Consider the following 26,193-nt stretch of genomic DNA (forward strand, 5'->3'; position numbering starts at 1 on the left):
TGTTTGTTCATTACATGTGAAAGGTTTCACAAAATGTAAGTTTCAAAAAAAGTATAATTAACCATTTAACTTTCGAGTTAAATACTTCTATTGGACTTTTTTTGTCAAGTTAATACGACTCCCCCCCCCCCCCCCAATGGACTAGAATTCCAACAAAAGTAACAAAATGCTAAGAGGTAACGAAGTCTGTAATGTAAGGGCACAAAAACGATAAGCCCTAATAGAATTTAAAGATATAAAAAATAACTAATTATACAAAAAATAACGGTTTATTGCAACAGATACGTCTGCGAGAAAAACCTTAAGCCGTGAAGCTCAGACCGAATTAAAGATTAAAGTAATAAGCCAGAATCACCAACATAGTTGATGGTTTTGCAAAAATTCTTAAACTTAGCTTCTCGTTTCGATTGGTTAGTCACAAGCCAGTATTGATGAGCCGCAAATATTACAACACTGTTATACTGTTGGAGATTCTGGCTAATTTCTTTAATTATTAGTCCGTTTTTGCCTCTAAGGTCTGAGTTTCGGGCCTTCATTTTACTCTCGAAGACCTATTACTCCGAGCAACTCGTAAGTTCTGTGATATCATTAAATTCCTTTTACCTTTTTTTTACCCCTTCTCTTCCTTTTAGAATTTTTTAGTCTAGCCGCTAAAATAATGGAGTTGTTTAAATAGTTCTCTGTATAACCGCTTTTTTACATTTTCGAAGGAAAGCTCTACATATTGGTCTGCGGAAAATATTTTTAAGGGGAAAGTTTAATACCGTGCGACAGAACTTTCGTGATATAAAAGATTGGTTGACAATACAATTTTTTTTTAAATTCCTGTTCCTTTAAATTAGAAAAAATATTCTTGATCGAAACACGTATTTCAAGCAACGACAATAGAACGTTTTATTGGGCTTGAATACCTTTTAATTCCAACAAACCATAGGATATCTAAATGAGTTCTTAACCATTAATTTTATTCGGTCTACAGACCATGTTTACAAACAATTCCATCGGTTTAAGCAGCACCAATATCATATTATACAATAAATATATAAAAACGTAAAATATTATGACATTTTACACACTGGGTAGGAAATTATAATTTCAAAAACAAGACTATTGTATTATCCCTTATCAAATATATATATATATTCGAATGTAAATTCTATTTTACGCGCGATATCCTATTTTTAATCTTCGAGGAGAATCGCGACCGTGTTTCTAAAAACCCAAACAGCTAAATTAGCTGTATTTTCTTCCAAAATACGCCTGCCCTCTCAAGAGTCAAGACGATAAAATACCAAACATAACGGACGTATATTTCTATCTCAGGGATAAAAATAAGTCATTATCAGTGTAACATGTTCAGGGCTACATTGAAATAACCAAAATATTTCTTCAATCGTGTTTAACCTACATCGCCAGAAAATGAGCTTGTTTTTTATTACTTTGTTCAGAAGAATGCAACCCACTAATATAGCTTTCTTTATTTGGGGGGGAACAGACGAAATGTCTGACAGCATTGATAGGGAATAGTTATATGTTAATAAACCCCCAAAATGTGAATTTATCAGAACGTATTAACTCATTATGATTCGGTAGTTGGAAATAGTTTGGTTTACCGCCGATAGTTGGCATATTTTTTACTAAAGAAGGGATTTCAGCGTAAATTTTATCGATAAAATAGTAAATACGATAATGATTGTATATTATTTTCAACAAACCTTCGCAAAATCCGATATCCTCAGTCCACACCCCATCCTTCGTACAAGTCGTTTTTTCAAATCCAATTATCCTTTGTTTTACTTCGTCGCACCAAACTGTGCATAATTCGTTTGGCTTTTTTTTTAAGCACGTTTCTTTCTCGCCACCTACTTTAGTTGTTTGGATGGTAGGACACGTTATATCTATAAAAAAACAGTTGGATACATTTAAATTTATCATTAATAATAACAGGGAACGCTGCCAAGGGGTTAATTGTTTTAACTTTTTACGTTTAATATCATATAAGATACTGCAGATTCCTAACAATTTAATTTAATCGATGTTTTATATGTAATTATAATAGCGAAAACTAGTGATGTAAAATACCCGGGTATTTATAACGCAGGGTAAATACCTTGGGTACTTACCCGGGTAAATACCCAAAATACATAAATACCCAGGTGTTTATAAACACCTTTAATTTCTTTGTTAAATATTTTTTAATTTATTCAATTAAGAATATGGTAATTGAAAAACCCACAAACACATCAAGTTATTCTCATATTAAATATTAATTATGGTTTTTTTACTTTTTTTGCAAATTTTACATAGTAACATTACATATGAGATAACTATTAAATATTATGTATTCATTATCTGGATGATCACTTGAAAGTTCAGTCTCTGCTGCCCCTGGCTCTCCTCAGACTCCTCATCATGACTATTTTATTACCAGGCTTAACACTAACAGTAACATGAGCAATTAAGGATTTTATTCATTTCATGTGGGCCATTAAAACATTTTCTGATATACTTTGTCATTTTGTAGACATTAGAATGTTTGTATTCCTTACAGCAATATATATGAAAGCAACACCTTTATTTTTATCTTTGAATAACTCCCAGGCTAGAAATAAAATTGACTAATAAAAAACTGCTTTTAAAAATGTAGTTTGCCCAAATTTCCCTACCTAATAAGCCCAAACCAAGCAAAAGATGTAGACAAGGAGGATAACAGATAGCTCCACTCGACCCGATACTAACTAACGCCCTAATCATAAAAACCCTAGTTTTGGGTATTTACCCGTGCATGGGGTAAATACCCGGGTAAATACCTATTTAAAAATACCCTACCCACTGGGTATTTACCCGACTTACATCACTAGCGAAAACCCCAAAAAACAGTATTCATTTTATTTAGTTATTTAAAATAATTAAAAACTACCTCCCCATATTCAACACGAAGAAGATCAGTTTACAAAAGTTAACCCTCCTAAAAATTAAAATCACATTTTTCTTAAAAGCCAAATAAAGAGTCACAAATCAATATATTTAGTGACCTTTTCATTTTTAAAATAACTCTTAGATTCATTTTACCTACTGATAATCTATATGTATTTAATTTTTTTACTAACCGTCACATTTTCCAAGACGGCCAGACCACCTTCCATTTTTCCGGCAATCTATTTTCTTCGAACCAGTGATTCTCTGATTTTCAGTACAAGCCAGTTCGCAGGTACTTCCGGGTCTAGCTAGCTCACATTCTCCGCTTATTGGACTGCCGATCGAGCTTCTTATTTCGGGGCAATAAACATCTTGAAAAAATTAAAAGAACGATTACAAATTAGTTGAATGCATAATTTAAAGCACCCAGGAAATACGAACCTTCGCAAATTCCGAGATCGCCGTCCCAGACTCCACGTTCGGTGCAAGTTACGCCTGACTTTCCCTTCAATACACCGAAATCACGACATGTAATATTACAGGAGTCGTTGGGTTTTGCTAACACGCATTTTCCACTTAAGTCATCCTTTCCCAATTTTTCCAAGTTAGGGCAGAATATTTCTTAAAATTGAGAATATTTTAATGTAATAATTATACGACACAATTCTGCACTGTCTCAGATACAAACCTTCGCAAATTCCAATGTCATTTGACCAGAATCCGTTTGGTTGGCATTCTATTTTAGCGGCACCATTCAGCTTAAATCCCTCCTTGCATTTAATTTCACAGACTTTTTTGACTGTTCCCGAAGTGCAGTTAGCACCGAGTTGTTCTTCATTTCCAGTTTCTTCGATTTTCGGACAGGTGATTTCTAATTTAAACGGGCATGGAATGGTAACGTGTAACCTTTGACAGTATTGTTGCTAATTCCATTGTTGTTGTTGTTAATAATATCGCTTTTGGTTTGGTAGATAAGTTGTGAAATTAACATCATACTTAATCAATTAAATGCGTTCTGAAAATTTATTCGACTTTTCGCTCGTCATTTACTCTGACTTTTCAAAGATAAAAGCAACAACATTCTTTCCCTTATTGTGTTTCGGGGTTTGTTGTTAGGAAAAATATTGAGGCTTAAGAAACACAATATTTGTTCATTAATATAGCATCAATGAGCTAATGATAATCGCGAACCAGGAATATTGTAATCGAGTGGAATTAATATGCATAATAAAGAACTGATCGTGTATTTCGATAAATACTCGACATAGAAGGGCTGGAGACCAAAGTTGGAAACGTTTAAAAGTTAATATATAATTTTATATTTGATGCAGTAAGTAAGGAAAATAAGATACACTGCTACTAGTTATGGTAGTTTTTTAAGGTGAACATGCATTACTGTCTATTTCTCTATGAAACCTAGGAGCAACAAACACAGCACCCCACACAAGGAGAACGCAACCCGTCAAAAGTCGTGGAGTTTCTTGTGTACGTTTTTCATTGGCTAGACGCTTTAGCGCCTGCTGCCGTCGGAAGGGGAAAATTCGGAAATTGTCTTCCCCCCCGCCCGTAAAACGTTCAGTGTAAATGCTCGTGACGCTCGTCCAATGAAATTGGTACACAACCCTTCGTTAGCGTGTTTAAAAGCTAGCTGCGTTCTCCTTGTGTTTGTTGCTCCTAGATGAAACAAGAAAGGAAATTTATTTTCGTAGCATATACCGGGTTTTTCAAAAGGTTATGCAAAAATTTTAAGGAGTTGTCGGGGGTGAGTTGAGAAGTATGCCTGTTTTTTTTTTCATTTTCCTACGATGAGTTAAAAGAGCGCCAGAGAGCTTCAATGTGTGGCCTACTAGCCCCCGGAAGTAGGCTGAAACAAGCACAAAACAAACTGAACATTGCGGGCAACCCGTGGTCGACCTACTTCGTTCCAGTTCTGTAAAACGAACAATACGTTTGTAACGAACCAGTCACAGATAATTTTAAGTAAAAAATTAAGTAACGTACCTAAAATGTGCCTGCCTCACGTAATCGACGATGGACATTGTTAAAAGTTCGTGAGACGGGGATGCGCTGGTTCGGGTACCTTTCCTGGACCACCTACAGACCCCCTTCAACTCCTTAATTTTTGTGTATAACCTTTTGAAACACCCTGTATAGTGTTGCGGTTCTGGATATGCGGAATGTTTTAAAGATCATATCATTTTTCTCCCTAGCCACCTTTGGTGCTCCTTCGTTGTCTTTTCCAATAGACGCTACAATAAATGATTATCCAAAGAAATCGCCAAGAATTATTATTACCGAGAGCCAGGACCTGCTTGTTAAAATAATGGAAATTTTTCCCCTTTGCGGTAGCAACACGCGTTCCCTTTTAACCAGGTAGTTTTTTTGACAAATATTAAACCTTGGAAAAAAATCCGAAGCTCAATTTACAGGGGAAAAGTTTCGATTATTACAACAAGCATTATATAAACAATATCCGGCGGGTCCTGCAGGCTCTCGGAAATATTACTTCTTGGTGATTTCCTGGGAGGCTCCACTATTTCGAGTAGAAAGGTTCCATATCAACGAGAATGCAACCCATTCCAGCATATGACTTTAATAGAAAGAAGTTCAAACCCTAAACTTGAACTTTTTATCAAAATGACGCATACACTTATTTTGTGAATCCAGAACCGGTGATTTGCCAACTGCGATTTTTTTTACCAACTTCTTCAGTGCTAAATAGCTTGCTCTTCGTGTTATGCATCGGCGTAATGCAGTTTTAATGTTGTGATAGATTGTGTTGCTTTCTCGCAATATCGCGTAAAAGAGTAGCTAGGGTGTTCTCAAAACGAAGTTGGTTTTCGGAAACAAAAATTCCCAAATAAACTGGTGCTTGTTTCAAATTTGGTCTAACTTTTTACTTTTCATTTTCGTCTGATTTTTTTATATTAACGGTAAATTTAATTAAGGCGTGAATTCTAGACAACAGGACAGGTAACCCCTCTGTAGAGTTCTATATTTCTGACTGTCAGAAAATTTTGTGTTTCAGGTAATTCTTCCAATTTTATAAACTGAACAGATTTTGTAAATTAACTTTTGTTTGGGTCTTGGTGTATATATCTTAGTTAGAAAATACTATTTCATATACGTTTACTCATTACATAGACTATAACGTTCGTTCATATAGACCACGTTTGGAGCAAAACGCCCTCTGGTGGCTAACTGCCCCATCTGACTCTAGCACGATTATTCTTTCCACTTCTCACCTAAATACCACCTTCTGAGTCATTCGCATTTGAAATCTGTACATGTTTCACGTTGTAGAGACGATTTTTGGGATATTATCGGTGAACCTATTTCTATATTTAATTTCCAGTTTATTTTTAAATTTTCTGTAAATTAATACATAGATATGTAACAGCAACAAATTTCTTCAATGTTTTGCCCAACTTAGCTTACCACAGAATTACAAAACATCGTTATTAATAAAGTCTTAAGCGACTTGCACAGATATACTTATTTTTAAAAAGAGAACAACGAATTTTTAAAGTGCACAAGATAAATTTTAATTTAAAACAAACAAGGGTGAAGAATGTTTTAAAATAAAATTTATTGTGCACTTTAAAAATTCGTTTTTCTCTTTTTAAAAATAAGAATACATCGTTAATTAGACAATCTATATTTGAATTGCATTGTTACGTCTTGAGCCATATACTCGGTGTGTATCCGCTCTGTTTTGAGGACCGCTAAAAGTCTAATAATGTTCCTCTATTTGAGGACAATTGCTCAACTCTAAAAAGGTGTAAACGAGGACACTTTTGATAACGATGGATACTTATCGGTATTTTTTTAAAATTCGGATATCTTTAATTAATATTTAAAATTAATATGTAATATTCATAAATTACTTAGTTTCTTAAAACGAACATTTATTAATAGATCAATTCCAAAAGTCAATGAGTTAAAATTTCGTTTCCTTGATCTTGCTAAGAGTGAACGACAGAGTAAGGATGGGGATTTTAAAAACTAACTTTCAGAGTCAACCTATTAAATTTTATGTAAAGAAATCGCTGTTGAAGCTTGGTAAAATGTTTGGCACATCTAACATTTCCATAACGTACCCGATATAATTGATAGGTGATTTAGATGTATTATTCTTTGTTGGTTTGTCAAACTCTAAAGAGTGTTTTAAAAGATTCAAAATGTTTTAGGTCTAATGATCGCTAATACTCTAATATATGTAAAAATTAACCAAAATAAATTTTGGAATGAGTATGATTTAAGGGTAGCTCAATCTTAAAACAGTATATTATGTTTTATTGAGAGTTTTGTTCGTAAAATACCGGTACGATATCTTAGAAACCGATTAATAAACTAACTTTTTACCCTTTTATCAACAACTACTCTCACAATTTTGGTTGTAGAACTTTGAAATGGATTATGGGTCTTTATTTCAAGGTTTCCCGCTTTGCTAAATTTACTTAGTCCTTATGAGCAAGGTACAATCCCGTTGTATAAAACATGAAGCTTTAACCTCTACTGATGAAAGGCTCAACTTTCTGTAACCGGTTATACCACTGTATTTATAAATACCACTTTTCTTTCTTAAATGTGCAAATTTCACGAAATAATTTTGTATTGAAATTTAATTACTTCTAAAGAAAAGTTTGCAATTTATTATAGTTAGAATATGATAAAACAATATAACATTTAAAAATAATAATTAGACAAGTTAAAAAAACAAAGAAGAAAAATTAGAAACCGAATAGACAACTAGTTAATTAATAATCATCTTAAACGAATGGGTTGTTTTTAGATCTTTTAATTTTTCGTAAATTTCTTAGTAAAGTTTAGCGCCGTAATAAAATATGGAAGTAATTTTTCGACGTTTTACTTTGTGGCAGATTTAGTTTGTATTCGGATCTAGTACCTAATTTTATGTCAAAAAATGAAAAGAGGTTGTCAGAGATACTATTTGTATTTTTATATATAAAATTCGAGGGGCTAACCACTCTCTAAAATCTGTACACCGATTATATAAATATGAAAATGAGTACAGCTTTTGGTAGTGTTAAATCTGCACTCACCTACGTAATCATTTTAGTGCAGTCAAAGCTACGGGCTTGTACACTCTGTTAAATAAGTCTTCGGCCGTTGGGATTTTGGCACTTATTTGCGATTATCTGAAAAACTATGAATGATAACAAGTTGAAACCAATTTTATTTTTAATATTTTATTAATATCTTTCACACCTATGTCTTGATTCACGTGTAGCATTTCCATATTCGCCGGAAACGCGAAATATCGTTTTGTCAACTTTTTTAATAATGATGTTACGCCCCAGAAACATGCATTTTTGAATTCAAAAGGGTCGATTCATAGTTAGAAAGTGCCATTGTTATCCGTCTACGTCGAACTGTTGCTAAGATATGGCCTATCAAAAATTCGGGTCTCATTCGGAATATTCTAAAATGCCTAATTAATCAATATTATTAATCCGGCATATAACCACAGCGTTCCAACAACTCGTTAAATCAATATATATATATGCTTATTGTGTTACCCGCAATGAAACGACGAATGTTGTTTTTTCCTCAACAATAAGATATTATTAATATTGATTAATTAGGCATTTTAAAATTTTCCGAATGAGACCCGAATATTCGATAGGCCATATCTTAGCAGCCGTTTGACGTAGCCGGATAACAATGGCACTTTCCAAATATGAATCGACCCTTTTGAATCGAAAAATGCAGGTTTAAGGGGCGTAACATCATTATTAAAAAAGTTGTCAAAACGATTTTTGGCGATTCCGGCGGATATGGAAATGCTACACGTGAATCAAAACATAGGTATGAAAGATAGTAGTAAAATATTAAAAATAAAATTGGTTTCAACTTGCTATCATTCATAGGTTTTGAGATAATCGCAAATAAGTGCCAAAATCCCAACGGCTGAAGACTTATTTAACAGAGTGTACACCGATTAAGGGGAGTGATCAGCCCCTCGATAAAATTAAGGCTCGATAAATTGTACATTGGATATATATTTAAAATTTAGCTTTTTTGAAACAATGGTTTAGAGGCAGCTCTCCAATATACATTAAATATATTTCTAAGCACACGTTTTTGTAGGACTTTTATTCTGTTCAAATTATAATTTGAGGTATAACCCCCGGCAACCACTGCGTATATAATATAAGAATAAAACAACGAGTAGTAGAGCGCAAACAAAATTTTTCTAGGGAAGTACTCCTTGCTTCTACGTATCAGGTACGTGGAACTTGATAATTTTTGACAGATATAATTGACATGGTCACTCCAGTTAAGATTTGTGTCAAACCACACTCCAAGTTATTTAAATTTCAATACTTTTCTTTTTGCAGTCCATAGATAACTATCTAGACATCCTTAATCGACTAAAACGTTTCTGGGAAGCCTTCGACGGCTGCTATGGGTGAAAACATTTACACTTAATCATAATATTTTTTGTGGATAATTATTCTAATAGCCTTAAACTTAAGCTATAATTATAGAAACACTTTCAAAACAAAAATTATATTCAGAAATAATAGTGTACTTATTTTTAACTATACAAATGTAATAAAAATATTTGTATTACGCATTTCGTTACGCCTTTTAGTAAAGTAATTTCCGTGTTAAGTCAAAGTGATAAATAACCATATAATTTATTATTTTTTAAAAAAAGATCAAAGTAGCAAATTTTTAAAGCTCTTCACCATTACCGTCAATATTGTTGTAATTTTTACAGTGTGACACGACAAACAAGGTAATAAATTAGGTGGGTGATTCAATGGGTGGTACTGACCAAAAACGGTTCTATGAACTGAAATATATGGAAGATTCAATGGGTGGTACTGACCAAAAACGGTTCTATGAACTGAAATATATGGAAGATTCAATGGGTGGTACTGACCAAAAACGGTTCTATGAACTGAAATAGATGGAAGATTCAATGGGTAGTACTGACCAAAAAAGGTTCTATGAACCAAATGAGACGCGAGATTCAATGGGTGGTACTGACCAAAAAGGTTCTATGAACTAAATGAGACGGGAGATTCAATGGGTGGTACTGACCAAAAAGGTTCTATGAACTAAATGAGACGGGAGATTCAATGGGTGGAACTGACCAAAAAAGGTTCTATGAACTGAAATAGATGGAAGATTCAATGGGTGGTACTGACTAAAAAAGGTTCTATGAACTTAATGAGACGGGAGATTCAATGGGTGGTACTGACCAAAAAAGGTTCTATGAATGAAATAGATGGGAGATTCAATGGAAGGTACTGACCAAAAAAGGTTATATGAACTAAATGAGACGAGAGATTCAATGGGTGGTACTGACCAAAAAAGGTTCTATGAACTAAATGAGACGGGAGATTCAATGGGTGGTACTGACCAAAAAAGGTTCTATGAACCAAATGAGACGGGAGATTCAATGGGTGGTACCGACCAAAAAAGGTTCTATGAACCAAATGAGACGGGAGATTAAATGGGTGGTACTGACCAAAAAAGGTTATATGAACTAAATGAGACGGAAGGTTCAATGGGTGGTACTGACCAAAAAAGGTTCTATGAACTTAATGAGACGGGAGATTCAATGGGTGGATCTGACCAAAAAAGGTTCTATGAACTGAAATAGATGGGAGATTCAATGGGTGGTACTGACCAAAAAAGATTCTATGAACTAAATGAGACGGGAGATTCAATGGGTGGTACTGACCAAAAAAGGTTCTATGAACCAAATGAGACGGGAGATTCAATGGGTGGTACTAACCAAAAAAGGTTCTATGAACTAAATGAGACGGGAGATTCAATAGGTGGTACTGACCAAAAAAGGTTCTATGAACTAAATGAGACAGGAGATTCAATGGGTGGAACTGACCAAAAAAGGTTATATGAACTGAAATAGATGGAAGATTCAATGGGTGGTACTGACCAAAAAAGGTTCTATGAACTAAATGAGACGGGAGATTCAATGGGTGGTACTGACCAAAAAAGGTTTTATGAAATAAATCAGACGGTAAATTCAATGGGTGGTACTGACCAAAAAAGTTTCTATGAACTGAAATAGATGGGAGATTCAATGGAAGGTACTGACCAAAAAAGTTTATATGAACTAAATGAGATGGGAGATTCAATGGGTGGTACTGACCAAAAAAGGTTCTATGAACCAAATGAGACGGGAGATTCAATGGGTGGTACTGACCAAAAAAGATGATATGAACCAAATAAGACGGGAGATTCAATGGGTGGTACTGACCAAAAAAGGTCCTATGAACTAAATGAGACGGGAGATTCAATGGGTGGTACTGACCAAAAAAGGTTCTATGAAATAAATCAGATGGTAAATTCAATGGGTGGTACTGACCAAAAAAGGTTTTATGAACCAAATGAGACGGGAGATTCAATGGGTGGTACTGACCAAAAAAGATGATATGAACTAAATGAGACGGGAGATTCAATGGGTGGTACTGACCAAAAAAGGTTATATGAACTAAATTAGACGGGATACTAAATGGGTGGTTCTAACCCTCTATTTTATCTCCTTCATATGCCTCAAAAAATAAAGATGTATATTTGACTATGACAGTATTCTTACTTGATAATTTTAGAAAAGCATATCATATTCAGTTTTTAATGTTTAGCTTCTTATTAGTTGAACTAAATATAGTCGAAGATAATAGTGGCTTTAATAATACCTATATGCAGCGAAACGTTAGGAAATATTAATACTAATAGCCTAGAGAGGTATCGTTTATTTATATGTATAGTCTTTGCCTTTTGGGCTTAAAGCCGGGTCAGAATTAAGGGTTGCTTCATAGAGTAACCAACTCACATAGAGTGGAACGCTATCAGCGAAACTTGTTAACACTTTTCGTACGCAACTTCTCACTTTCGAGGCCTAAGACTTATGGTCAAAGTTTAAACTCTTAAAAATTTAAAAATAACACCATCGCTCTTCGGACTATACAGGGTGTTGTAAAAGGTTATGCAAAAAGTTTAAGGATTTATATACAAATCGAAGTAACCAACATATAAAAGTAAACTTAAACAGTATTTAAAGTCCCTACTGCTTGGCTTTGCACTTGTTGCAGCCTACTTCCAGGGGCTAGTAGGCCACACTTTGAAGCTCTCTGGCGCTTTTTTAATCCATCGTAGGAAAATGGGAAAAAACCAGGCATACTTCTCAACTCTCCCCCTACAACTCCTTTTAAAACACCCTATATTTATTCATGGAAGCGTATGAAACATTAATCCCAACAGGCAAACTGGTTTTCGAGGCGTTAATGGATATAGAGCAGATATAGTACATTAACTTTAAGCCATCTTGTTAATTTCACGCCTCGAAAACAAGACGTTGCGTACGAAAAGTGTTAACAAGTTTGGCTGAATGCCTGCACTCTATGTGAGTGGTTTACTCTATGAACTAATTTCTACAAAAAAATTGTTAAATAGAATCTAATTTTAAAATAATTGTTAAAAATTGTAGAATGTTGTATTTATAAGATTTGAAAAAAATCCTTTCTTTTACATCGTGTTTCATAACAATTTGTAGTTCGAATCCTTTTATGACAAGTAAGTAATGGGCGTTGGTGACATCAAAGATAATACAGAACTCCGTACCCTAGATTCGAATTCAAGCTTTCCGATTGACGATTTTGTAACGAAGTGTTTCACCACTTCCGCCAACTTAAACGACGCGCGTCATCAAAGTTGGCTTTGGTTATCTATAGTTGGTTAACATGGTACCTATCGAGCAAATGTATTCGGAGTTGGTAGGAAGTAGGTAAACGCTTTTGACTACACGCGAGGCAGTTATTTCGAATCTAGGGTACGAGGTTTATATTAACTTTGGTGTAGAGTGGTACGATTACTAACTGTTTGGAAATAAGTCGCGCCAATGATCGACTCCGTTAGAGGGCACTTATTAAAAGGACCTACTCTCCTAAAGAGGGAAGAATTGTAAACATTTCAAACGGTTAAGATCCAAACGAAATCTTAAAAAATTATAGACAAAGTCATAGTTTAGAACAGGGCGTGAAAAACACCTCGGTCAAATTCATTTTACATAGTGGATTTCATAAGCTACTTTGGAATATCCCCATAAAATTCTACAGAAGGTAGCTAAATATAGAGGGTTTTATTAAAAGAACCGAAAATATCGAACTGTGGCAGAAAACAAATATTGTATTATAATGTCATCTTGTTTTAGTAAACACCCTATATTTCCAGACGTAAATTGAATTTAGATACAAATAACAAAGGCATACATACTGGTTTCCTCTTGCCCATGGACCAGAGAAAATATTAGTATTTGAAGAAACACCACACTTAGTAAATACCGTCTCATTTTGATACTTAAGAGTATTGCATGACACACTAACGGTAAAACGTCTATCAGCGCGCCAGTAAAGGTTAATTTCTATATAATAATTGGCTTACATTTGAATACACTCGCAATAATCTTATCTTTCTCGTGATAAAATGAGATGGAAATACGAGTCGATATCTATTGAACGCGGAATTGGTTGCAACCTCAAAAACAAAGACAGACGGCTATATTAGAGTTGTCAGTAAAAGTGATAGCTCTCATTTTGCGAATACGACAGTAGCTTAGAGGAAATGCTCGGTGACCTATGAGATTTCAAACATTCCGCACGAAGATTCGTTCGAGGAATTCAATGCTTAATCAGTAAAAGTTTGAAATGACACGGTTAATCTATATCATATCCCTTTGATTATATTACAAAGGGCGGTTGCGTGCTAAATGCGTAGCAGCTTACTGAAAATTGTAATAAATTAAATATTTTTCCCTTTACAATAGCCTAAGCTGACACTCCGCTTTTTTTGGATAGGACCATGTACATTCCCAATCATTTGTTATATTTTTGGGCTTTTTCTTTATACAATTCTGTTTTGGAAACAATTCTATCTTTTAGGTTTACGAATTAATAATAACAACGTCCAAATGAATTAAAGAAATAACAACTTATTTCGCTCAAAAACCAACTGATATTATCAAATTATATTTACATATTATACAGGATGTTTTTTTTTGCTCGAAAAAGTGATTTTTTTTTCAAAAACTATGTTTTCTAGAAAGTTGAAATTTGTACTGTACATTATACGTGCCGGGGGACACTTTCTACCAAAATTGCATCTAAATCGAAAAATATTTTCACTTTTTTGAAAATTTAAATTTTAACCGCTAGGTGCTATAAGAAAATTGTCAATGAGGAAATTGTAGAGCGTCACCGAAAACGTACAAATAGCGTTGGCGCAAAAAAAAACGTATTTTTTACTGAAAAAATACGACTTGAAAAAGTAACAAGTTGGGCAAGCTAAAATAACTTTTTCTGAATTCCATTGGGAGAGTAGTGTAGCTTTATGAAAGTCAGAAATTTGTTAATCTGGTGTTTAATGCAATAAACACCACTGAAAAATCGAGGAGACAATGGCGAAGAAATTAAATTAATTAATTAAATTATTTACGGCGATTTAAATTACGTAAGATCTGGCAGCCTTGCTGGCCAATGTGCCGAATCGTTTCACCCTATTCATCGTTTTGAAATATCGTATTTCACATTTCGGGGGTCATGAAACCACAATCTGGCTCATTTAGCTATTGACTTTTCCTATTAGTTTTTAATCTAATAGGCCTGTTATTGCATCTAGTCGTATTCGAAACCTATTTTAACCCTGATAGGTGAGAAGATAAATAGACCACAGGATTAAAGGTCAGTAAAAACCTTCAATTTATTTAGTATTTAAATAACTGTAATACAAACTGTGTAACATTATTGTCGTAATCAACCTTAACAAACATGCCTCAATATTCCAGAGCTGATCGTACGGAACTAGTGGCCATTTACTACGCGGAAGGTGGAAGAAATCTACGACGAGTGAGTGAGATCTTTGAGCAACGACATCCAGATAGAAGACCATCCATAACTACTGTAAGGCGAGCTGTAAATGAATTTCACCATTATGGTAACGTACAACCTCGATTTCATGGGCCTGGTCAGCGGGATTTGGACTTTGAAAACACCGTTTTAACCTATTTTGCCACATACCCACGTAGTAGTTGTGCCGCGGCGAGTAAGGATTTGGCTTGCAGCAAAACTCGCATTTGGGAAATTTTGCATAGGCATAAGTACCATCCTTGCAGAGCAACGCTTCACCACGGTTTACGAGATGGAGACGCTCAACAACGGCTGGATTTTTGCAACTGGCTGCTAAATTCCGTGCACGACGACCCACAATTCCTCCGCAACATGCTATTCTCGGATGAATCCTCGTTTGCAAGAGACGGCCCTTACAATCACCAAATAATCATGTTTGGGAAGACACAAATCCACACTGGGGATATGAACACCGACACCAATTTCCATTTGGGCGCTTGAATGTTTGGATTGGTCTTGTTGGAAACCGGTTAATTGGTCCAGAATTCTTACCGCAAAATCTAAATGGCCAGAGTTATTTAGATTTCTTGAGAAATGAGCTAGAACCACAACTTGACGAACTGCCGTTGGCGCAAAGAGCAAGACTGTGGTTTCAGCAAGACGCATTTTTTCATCATACGAAATTAAATCGGGTAATACCTTCTTCGCCATTGCCTCATCGATTTTTCAGCGGTGTTTATTGCATTGAACACCAGATTAACAAATTTCTGACTTTCATAAAGTTACACTACTCTCCCAATGGAATTAAAAAAAAATTCGCCCCAACGCTATTTGTACGTTTTCGGTGACGCTCTACAATTTTCTTATAGCACCTAGCGATTTAGATGCAATTGTAATTGATCTATTCCCCAGAATGCACCCTTAAAAGATATTGTAACGTAGGTAAATAACTACACTAAGGTATCACAGCTTAAAAATGAACAGAATATTTTTCGAACGTTACAAAGAACAAGTTTAATTTAATTAAATTCAATGAAATTAAATTTTCACGCGACTATCTAAACTAGTAATAAAATCAAAATCATATAAAATCTGCCTTTTAATAGAAATATCCATTAATGATTAAAAATTCTTAAAATAGCTTATGGTTTTTCATATTTTTAAAAAGTATTTTTGAAATTGGAAAGAGTTTAAAAGTAAAAACTCTTTCAAGTTTCAAAAATTCTCCTGTTAAGTTTTAAGCGAAGTAAATACTTTTTCAAGCCTATTTTGAAAAAATTTCGAATTCACTTTAAAAGGTGTTATTTTACGTTTCTGACCTTGCCGCTGTGGTCAGAAACAATAGACCCCCCTGGAAAATCCGCTTCTTCATATAAATTCTAGGAATGTTTTCTTCGAATGTATTTGTATTTTTGCCCTTTTCAAAACGCATTCATTCACTTGATAATACTATTTGGAGGAGGAAAGATGTCCACGATAAAAACAAGCGTTTTTGGGAAGAATTTATAGAAATTTACCGTTCATTTGCTTGCTTATGGAAAGTAAAAAGTGATGTATATCATGACTGCCATTAAAAAAAACCGAGCGTATGAAACGCTAGTAGAGAAATGTAAGGAAATAAATGAGGACGCGGATAAGGCTTTCGTGAGCAAGAAAATCAATAACTTCAGAACTTCATTTAGACAAGAATTAAAAAAAGTCAAAGATTCTAAAAGCACCGGCAAATCAGCCGACGATGTTTACGTTCCTTCTTTGTGGTATTTTGATTTATTAATGTTCACTGCCGATGATGAAACCTCAAGAAAGGGAAAATATAGTATGGATGAATTTCAAGAAAAAAGTCTGGAACCTGATCAGGTAAGGATATTTTGTTTTATTTTTTTATACAAAATTATAGATTTGTCTGGTTCGAACGTATTTCTTGGCGTTTTGAAACCATATTATCTTGAAAGGAAACTTTACCCTCATTGAAATAGTATTCCTTAAGAGTGTCCCTAAGCACTCTTCCCGATTGAGGACTTTTAGTCGGAACCTTGATTAAAGGAACTAATTCGCCCTTGTCACGCCAATCACCCGGAATGATTCGATTTGTTTCTAAATCCTCTCGGTCAAGCATGGCCTGGGGACTGTAAGCATAACCAATATTTCAGTTGTGTAAAACACAGCACGCTAATATAACAGCGTCAATTGTTTCGAGATCCATGTTCATTGGCTTAAAAAAAATATGAAACCTCGATTCCAAAATACAAAACGCGTTCTCCACAACCCGTCTAGCGCGGCACATACGGTAATAAAAATACTCTCTTCGCGAGTTATTCTTTTCTGGGGATAGGGCCGTAGAATAACTTCCGAAAGGGGAAAAGCCTCATCTCCTATCAAAGAGTATGGAGTTACATAATTTTAATTTGGCAATTTTTCTGGTTCGGGAACGCCTAGTCTATTTGAAATTAGCTTCTTATAAAAATCTATTTCGCTTAAAATACCCCCGTCAGACACTCTTCCGTTTGTTCCTACGTGAACATAAATAAATTCGTAATTGGCGTTAACAATTGCAAACAAGATAGCGCAAAAAATCCTTTGAAGTTGTAATAGTATGATCCACTGTGGGCTGGTATTTTACGGTCACGTGTTTCCCGTACATCGAACCTAGGCTGTGGTGAAACTGCCACATCCGCTCAAATCCTTTGGCTACTTCTTTCCATTCCTCTTTAGAACAAGGCATCTGTAAATTAGTAAATGTATGACTAACTTAAATTAGTTGCTACTTAGGTGGAAGACGAAGAATATTGCGATAGATCGGATTCATCTAGTCCCAGAGCAAATCTTGGAAATCTTTCCATGGCAGAGGAACCGACACGAAGAAGTATAGAAAGACAATTGGAGGAAAATTCAACCAAAAATAATGGAGACAGATAGACCACAAAACTCCAAAAAGAAGAAAGATGGCAATGGAGAAAAAGAAAGAAGCCCTTTTGGAACTAGTTCATAAGCAGTTAGAAATAAAGAGAAAGGTGTCTTTACAGCCACTGCTAGGAAATTGGAATTCCAACTAAAGGATTTGGATAACCAACAACGAATTTTCGCCGAAAAATTAATTTCGGATTTAATTTATTATGGTTGCCTAGGCAAGCTAAATGAAAATTGTAGAGTTCATGTTGAGCCAGCCATCGTCACCGCAGAAACGACCTTCAATTCTAATGCGAGAATTTCCTACCCGAAAATAGATCCAACACTGAACAACCGAACCCCAAACCTAACAGTACTGAATTAAGAAATCGCTTAATTTCCCGTTCTCCCGAACTACCTTCACAAGTTCACCTGATATTCCCCTTAAAAATAACACACCATCAACCCAAACAGAATAGAGATCGACACAAACCTTCATTGAAAATAGGGTCACCACTCAAGTTCAAAAATTCGTAGATAATAGTAACAAATTAATTAATCGCCCAATTTCAAATTCACCCAAATCATCAGTACCCACTCCAACATTCTATAACCACCCACCAACTCTCTCAATATCTTCAACTCCTTCCGAACTCAGTCATGGTCATTTTAATCCATATACTTTGAATCAAAATAGACAGGAATTCTACCAACCCTCATCATATGTACTACTTCAATATTCAACTCAAGCTTCCTCGGAAATTTTTCACCAACTAACATGCAAGAAATCAGGCCTAAACAAAATCTAAATCAAAATATTCCAAACCCAAATAATGCTGTACCACGTCCATTGTTTGTACCCTATACTACTCTAAAAACCCCACATTAGGTCTATAAAGCTCTCTGATTGGTGGAGCCTAACACGCCTCAAAAACGGCCCTCCGTTTTATCGTTTTCCGGCAGCGCTCGCGGTGGTAAAATCCGGCAAATTTTGTCGGTGTGTATAGTCGTTTTCACGTGTGCCAGAACAAGGGGAAAAGGTGGTAAAACCAGGAAAATATTGCCCGTGTGAACCAGCGTTAAGTTTCGGAGATTTTGTCAATAAGCATGATATTCATTGGTAATTTTTTTAATGCACGAGGTCATGGTTTAGAAATCGTTGCTTTTGGTAAAAACAATTATAGGTTGATTTAGTGTGCTTATCAAACGGGTGTGTAGGGTGATTGAAATATTGCTATTAATGGGCAGGGCCGCAGGGTAATTGATTCTTTAACTAAATAATTAATTATTTTTCTTTGTGGTAAAGTTAATTTTCGGTTGTTAAGTGACCTAATATTGTTAAAGGACAAGCTCATCATGGTGAAATTTATACTTAGGTGGTTATAATGTGCTTACTTATTAGTTAAATGTACAGGGTGATTGAAATATTGCTCATAAATAATAGAGATGGTGATTAATGAAGCGTTTTCGTCGAATTTTTCCTTAGGGAAAGAATAATTCTTACGACCGGGTATTTTATATAATTTTCTTTAAATACAGGTGATTGAGCAGACGCACATTTTACCGTATGTTATTATAGTGCGCTTATTAAGTTAATGTACATTGTACAAGGTGTCTCAATAACTAAGAAGCATTACTTAAAAGCAGTAAAACAATGAATATCATAAAGTAGTTAGCTTACCACGCACATTGAACAATTTCAAATATTTATTGATAGGAACCGGAAAGACACTTTGAGCTCGTCTTTATCTTTGGAAGTAGGTGGAGGATTTGTCCCATTAAAGATCCTCCATCACCGACAATTAGTCGGAAATCACCAACTCTGAAATAAACTTTCTTCTTATCAGATTTCTACCGATTATTAAGAAATCGACCTAGTTTTCTTCGAAGATATGAAACTGTCACCGGTCAAAATACAAGAAATATTCAACAAAATGGTTTTATCATGATTGTTTGTAGGTAGAGAAAGTGTGAGCTATCTGGTTTGCTGTCAAAATAAAAGCGACACAGGTATGAGAGAAAAATGAAGGAAGACGATGGCGTAGTGCTTATATAGATAATAGAGAGGTTAAGTCACTCTTCAAAAACATGTAGGAGAAAGCTGTAGATTGTTTACAATGAAGATACGACTACAATCCTGCCAGTTTTTTTCAAGACGTTTTCTAGAGCTGGCTTCACCTGTCTAATAGTATTACAACCCAAAAATATAAAATAGTAATATAAATATATAATAAAATAATAATATCATGATATAAATGTATAGTGAAATAATAATACATTGATATGATAGTATAGTTAAATAATAAAACAATGATATAATAGTATGGTAAAATAATAAGGATGATAAAATTAGCGAATAAGTAGATTAGTCCATTATGAAAAGGGATAATAAAACTAAACCCTAATGGACCATAATGGACTAATCTACTTATTCGCTATTTTATCATCCTTAACAAGGCAGTCCATAGGTGGTTCCTTTTAACTAAACATTGCGTATATACTAATTTCCACCACTCTCCCCCTATTCGGCTTTCCGTTGCTATGCAACTCGTTTTGAAATTTTTAATATTTAGGCTTAGGGCCTGGTGCAGAGACGTTTTGCGATTCCTGTTAATTTTAACAGGATCGCAATTTTGCGATTCAGATTTAGCGAGCTGTTTATTTGGCGATCCTCGCAATCGAAATCGCGGTGCAGAGACGTTTTAGCGATTCCTGTTAATCGGCGACGCTGTTATTTTTCCGAATTTTTTTACCCAAGTCACGGACCAATAGGAGAGCTCGATTTTTGACGCAAAAAGCTACCACGTGGTTATGGTTGTCTTGCATTTTGACGATGAAATCATGGATCTTCTAATTAATAATTTTCTTACTCTAATTATATTATTAGGTTTTATAATTTCTATAGTTAAAACCGTTATTTTAATAAAATATATTTATATAATATAGCCACGAAGGGAAACCAAATCAGTTTCTGAAGAATGAGAGGTTATCCAAAAAATTTTTTAAAGCTATAAAATAGTGCATGAAAATTGGTTCCTTCTGATTATATAATTTTCTTACTATTATTATTTATTAGATTGGTTGCATTTACTACACAGTTTAATGGTTTTGTCATTTTAAAAATATATTTTTATAATGTGGTTGGTACACCAATAAAATAACGAATGAAAATAAGATTAATTACTATTATAAGCCAACATTTTCCGAAAATGATTCTCTGTTAGAAAATGACCCGTATCATTTGGTTTTTAGGAAAATATTTATTTCAAAACTTAGCTGATAGCAATTAAAATAAATCTCGTTATAACATACATCAATAAATAAAAAACAGCAATTTCACGAGTGTACAAAAATTGGTAATTGTCTAAAGCAATTTCTAGCGAAATATCCTATATTGATCACACGTAAAACAATTGTCCTGCTTTATGATATAAGTTGTTTTTTAATTATCTGGCATTTACATAGCCTAGTCCAGGTATAAATTGTAACAAATGATATAAGCGTGTAGAATTAACTGACAAACACTTTTAAGGTAATACCGAGGGGTCGGACATTTACCAAAATTCCGTACTTTGTCTAAAATCGCAAATTCTTTTAACTCTCTCTATGGTAAATTAACATTGAAATCCCAATATCACTTCAAAATTTAATGATAAATCGCCAAAATCTCTACAAAATTATTGTACAAAATAATGGAAAGTGTCCGACCCCTCGGGTAATACATCAAATTGGCTCGGTAAGCTCTTGATGCATGCCAAATAAATTTGAATATTCCAATACATCTTTTATCGCAACTCCTAGTGTACCTGAGGAAAGGTTTCTTCTCGGTAGTTGAATTGGTATAAACGCTGGTTGATAGCTAAAGATCTTTGATACACTGAACAAATTCACCATGTCATTACTGACTCATTAGTTAAAACCCACTGCATACACTACCAGCAAATAAGGATCTATAAATAAACCAAGGTTTAGAATACACCCAAAGTAGTAATGTATAAAATTCCCTATTATAATTTATTCTTACCTGTAAAATTGCTAAGAGTCGCTGGCTTATTTTTGTTTCGTAAATCATGATTGTGGTTAGGCCTTGGCTATGACAATAATTTGACAAAAACATTTTTCGGAAAGCGACAATGAGCTAGAAACTCAAATTTTAATAATTTAAAAGATTCTGACCTACCGTGTTGTATTATTTATCTTATTAAAGTAGGTAAAAAGCGTTTACTTCTCAATTTATTTCCCGAGCTCTTTGCGTACCACAATCCGCCATTGTTTTAGCGAGCTTTGGGGCGGCTAGCGATTGCCGTAGACCACTCGCCATATAGACAGAACGTATTACTGTTTATTTTGCGATCGCGATGTCTCTGCACACCGATTTGGCGCGAAGCTCGCGATTTTCCGAAACCACGCCCCCTTTCTGTTAATTTGGCGATGAATCGCAATTTGGCGATTCTTAAAAACGTCTCTGCACCGGGCCCTAAGTTTCACTATTCGGTGTTATAGTTGCAAGCCAGATTTCCCGCACGGTACTGAGGAGTCCCAAATAGGACGAAACCGATCTACCGTTGGAATTTCTGGCTATTTTATTTAATTTAATTTTGTTTTTCACTCGAAGACCTATTTGGTCCGAGTTTCGCGTCATTTTGTTTGCTCGAAGACCTATCGGTACGAGCTATTAGTAAGTTTTTAAATTTCTTCAAATTTGTTTAAGGTTTAGCTTTATTATCCCTTTTCATAATGGACTAATCTACTTATTCGCTAATTTTATCATCCTTTACAATGCAGTCCATACGTGGTTCCTTTTAACTTAACATTGCGTATATAGTAAAATAATAAAACAATGATATAATAGTATAGTAAAATAAAAATACAATGGTATAATATAATAATAAAATAATAATACAATGAAATGAAATTAAATTAAATGTTTTATTTAAAGTGCACTACAACAGTACAAAAAGTACCAACATGGCAACACACTGCAAAGAGGATTTGAAACAAAAAATATTTTGCGAAGCAAATGTATATAAAGTAGCTATGGTTTATAAGGGTGCAGATTTAGAAAGCCTAAGAGAACCCAATGTTTAAAATATAAATAAGAACAAATAGACAGATAACTAAACCAAGATGACAAACATGAGCGTTATACAAATTACAACAGATCAAGAAAGAATCGTATCGGAGTTAATTGTCTTAAATGTACATTGTAGGTAGATGAAGGGTACAGTTACAATACAAATATTACAATTTAAGTGAATTCTTTACAATAGAGCAAGGAACATGTATTCAGTAATAGTAAAATTACATTTAGGTTAAGCAAATATAACAACAATGAAATGCATATGAGGACATTTACATAGTGACGGATATATGAGTGATAGTAGTATCGACACGTTGGTCGAAGATATATTTACAATGAATTACATATAAGCTAAATATAATAAGAAATATAAGAGGAAGAAAAATTACCATTAATTACTTTAATTTCATGATATTAGGGAATTGACATGAGAATATATCAATTTGGTTATCGTATTTATTGCAAGTAACTTGCATACGCAAGATAGATGAAAGTATTTTTTTGACGCGTGGCATGGTACGGCACGTGAAAACTTAAATAGGGGGTTAAATCAGATAGCAGTGAGCGATGTAGAAGTTTCCAAACAAAAGTAATCTCACGTTTATCTTTATATAGTGTGATAGTATCAAGGTTCAAACAGTCCAGAAGGTATGTGTACTCATAGGGTCGTTTCTTTAAAAAGTAGGTATGGGCAAGCTCAATACATTTTCGCTTTACCCCCTCAATTCTGTCGAACAGATAGTTGGCACAACCACCCCAAGACAGAGCGCCATAGGTTAGTTTGGAGCGCACCAGAGTAAAGTAAAGAGTCCGAAAACAGTTGATTGAATTAAGTACCCGCGCTAGGTGAAGGATCCCAAATAGAGGGCGCCTCGATCGACCAACGACATAAGAAATTTGCTCACGGAAAAAGATACCACTGTCTAATAATGTTCCTAGGTCTTTTAAGGTGTAAGTTCGCGGGACTGGAACGGAATCGACATGGTAGACAGACAAATTGTAGTTTTACTTTCTTGTAAATGAAATTGCCAATCTTTTTGAACCGTTTATAAGTAAGTTGTTTTGCAAACACCAGCTAGAAATACTGTGAAGGTCAGTTTGCAGTGCTTGACAGTCGTCGACGCACGTAGTTGTTTTGTATAATTTATTGTCGTCCGCAAATTGGATTACTTGGGAATGTTTAATCACAGTAGGCAAGTCGTTGGCGTATGTATTGTATGGGAGAGGACCCAAGGAACTGCCTTGAGGTACTCCGCAAGTTGTGGCATACCGCACAGTTGTTAAGCAGCCGTTACATTTGATGACATTGGATCTTCCGGTTAAGTAGTCCGCCAACCACAGTGAGGCAGGACCTGTTAAACCATAATGCTTTAGCTTGTGCACAAGCAAGGGATGGGATACCCGGTCGAAAGCTTTTGAAAGGTCAATTGACACGACATCAACCTGGCCTTGGCTCATAACCTGAGGCATTATATCGTTTAAAAAGGACACGTGATTTGTCTCCACGGATTCTGATCGTATGAATCCATGCTGGCGTTCAGTAAAGTTATTTTTAAACCAATGATAGAGAACTTTGTGCATAACGGCGTCGAAAACCTTGGTGAACAACACAGTAGCGAAATCAGGCGATAATTTTTGACATCACCAGCGTAACCGGACTTGTAAATTGGGGAGAACTACAGTGCACTTCCACAGGTCAGGGAAGATACCAGTGAATAGTGATAAGTTAAATATATGTTGTAATAAGGGAGAAAAGATCGTATAACAACCTTTTATGATAAAAATTGGAATATCATCAATGCCGGTGGAGTGGGTTAATTTTAGACCTTTTATAGTGATTCTGATAACCGTCTCGTCAATCGTGTCCGAGAGCGTGTCAGCAGTGGGAGGTATCTCTGAGAGCGGGTAATTACTGGTATCAGTTAGGTCATCGGTGGCTACGTTGTTAAAGTTGACAGTGAAATTTTTGGCTATTACGTGAGGAGTAGAAATTATAGAGGAATTGATATCCAGTGAAATCGAATGAGTTTTTGGTTTGAGTCTTGCGTTAACGAAGTTCCCCAGGTGTTTGGGCTGTGAGAGTGAGTTAGCATAGCCTTTCTGATCACGAGCTATTAAATGCTTAATATTTTTCCGCAATATTTCGTATTTGGCTCGATCCTCTGGTTTACTAGTGCGTCGGAATTTACGATGATAACAAGATTTGCTCTTAATTGTAGTGATTACTTCTTTGTAGTACCAAAAGAGGTACTGAGATTTCCGTTAAGACCTCGCTTTTGGTATTCGGGCAATCATGGCTCGCGGAACGCGGTCGGTAAGTAGGTCAACACATTGATTGACATCACGGGATACACTGCAAATTTGAGGTACATTTAGAGAACATGTCGAGAACACTTATGTGCTCCCATGTGATCTTGTAATGTGTCTATGTGAACTCAAAATGTTCTTAAATATCATTATGTGTTCTTCTTGTAAACCATGGTGTTATTAAAGTGTTCAAGTGTTCTAAAATTGTAGAATTAAAATTTTCAGAACACTTTACATTTCAAGAACGTTTGGTTCGCATATCAAGAACACTATTCTTTCAAAGTGATCTTGAGATGTCTCTAGTTTTTCATATTACACAGGCATAACGTGTTAAGGTTTCGAACACATTTTAATGTTCAAAACTTTTTGATTCAGAATATTAGATTTTTCATTTTAAATACTTTAAATTTAAACAACTGGCAGCTCTATTACATTATTTGGGTGTTTTGATCTAAAATTAGTTGAGAAATAGCACCTAGTTTACAGTACTTGACCATTCGTAATGGGTGCTATTTCTTAACTACTCAGTGTGAGGCTGAGAGCGACCAAAATAATCTAATATTGCTTGCAGTTGATAACAAAAAGTATAAGAAAAAACATTTTAGTTTGTAATGGTCAAGTACTGCCACCAGGTGTTATTTCTCAACTATTCAAAGTGCGAAACACCAAAATAATCTAATACTGCTGCCAGTGGATAACAAAAGTATGAGAAAAAAACACAAATCTGGTTTGTAATGGTCAAGTACTGCCACCAGGTACTATTTCTATTGCAGTACCAGACTATCTAGACTTTTATGTAATACACTGGCGGCTGTATTAGATTATTTTGGTGGGTCTTTTTGGGTTAATTTGCTGTACCTTGAGTAACTTCTGTTTGACCCTGGGGGGGGGGTTATTATTTGAACCGAGTCGACTGTATCTTAGAATTATTGGTGAAGTTTTATTTCCTACTAAAATTACTTACTGAATCAAATTAAAATAGGTTTTTTTTTATTTAAACAAATATAATTAACATTTTCTTAAATTAATCTCTATTTCAAATTAAATAGGTTTTTTTTATTTAAACAAATATAATTAACATTTTCTTAAATTAAT

The 26,193-nt window shown here is 34.7% G+C and overlaps 1 protein-coding gene across 1 annotated transcript in view; it reads right to left on the reverse strand.

Annotated features, from left to right (window-relative positions):
* The window catches only part of LOC149949680 (complement receptor type 2-like), a 43,515-nt gene extending 30,184 nt beyond the window's left edge, over positions 1-13,331 (reverse strand). The window contains exons 1-5 of the mRNA XM_090167869.1: positions 13,198-13,331; positions 3,608-3,790; positions 3,361-3,540; positions 3,111-3,290; positions 1,716-1,898 (exon numbers count right to left, since the gene is read on the reverse strand). Of these exons, the coding sequence (XP_090023995.1) occupies positions 1,716-1,898; positions 3,111-3,290; positions 3,361-3,540; positions 3,608-3,790; positions 13,198-13,273 (802 nt within the window). The 5' untranslated portion in view covers positions 13,274-13,331. The remainder of the gene's footprint in view (positions 1-1,715; positions 1,899-3,110; positions 3,291-3,360; positions 3,541-3,607; positions 3,791-13,197) is intronic.
* Between the last annotated feature and the right edge of the window lie 12,862 nt (positions 13,332-26,193).

The sequence above is a fragment of the Leiobunum rupestre genome, chromosome 3 (genome assembly GCF_980474605.1).
Source record: "Leiobunum rupestre chromosome 3, qqLeiRupe1.1.hap1, whole genome shotgun sequence".
NCBI lineage: Eukaryota > Metazoa > Arthropoda > Arachnida > Opiliones > Sclerosomatidae > Leiobunum > Leiobunum rupestre.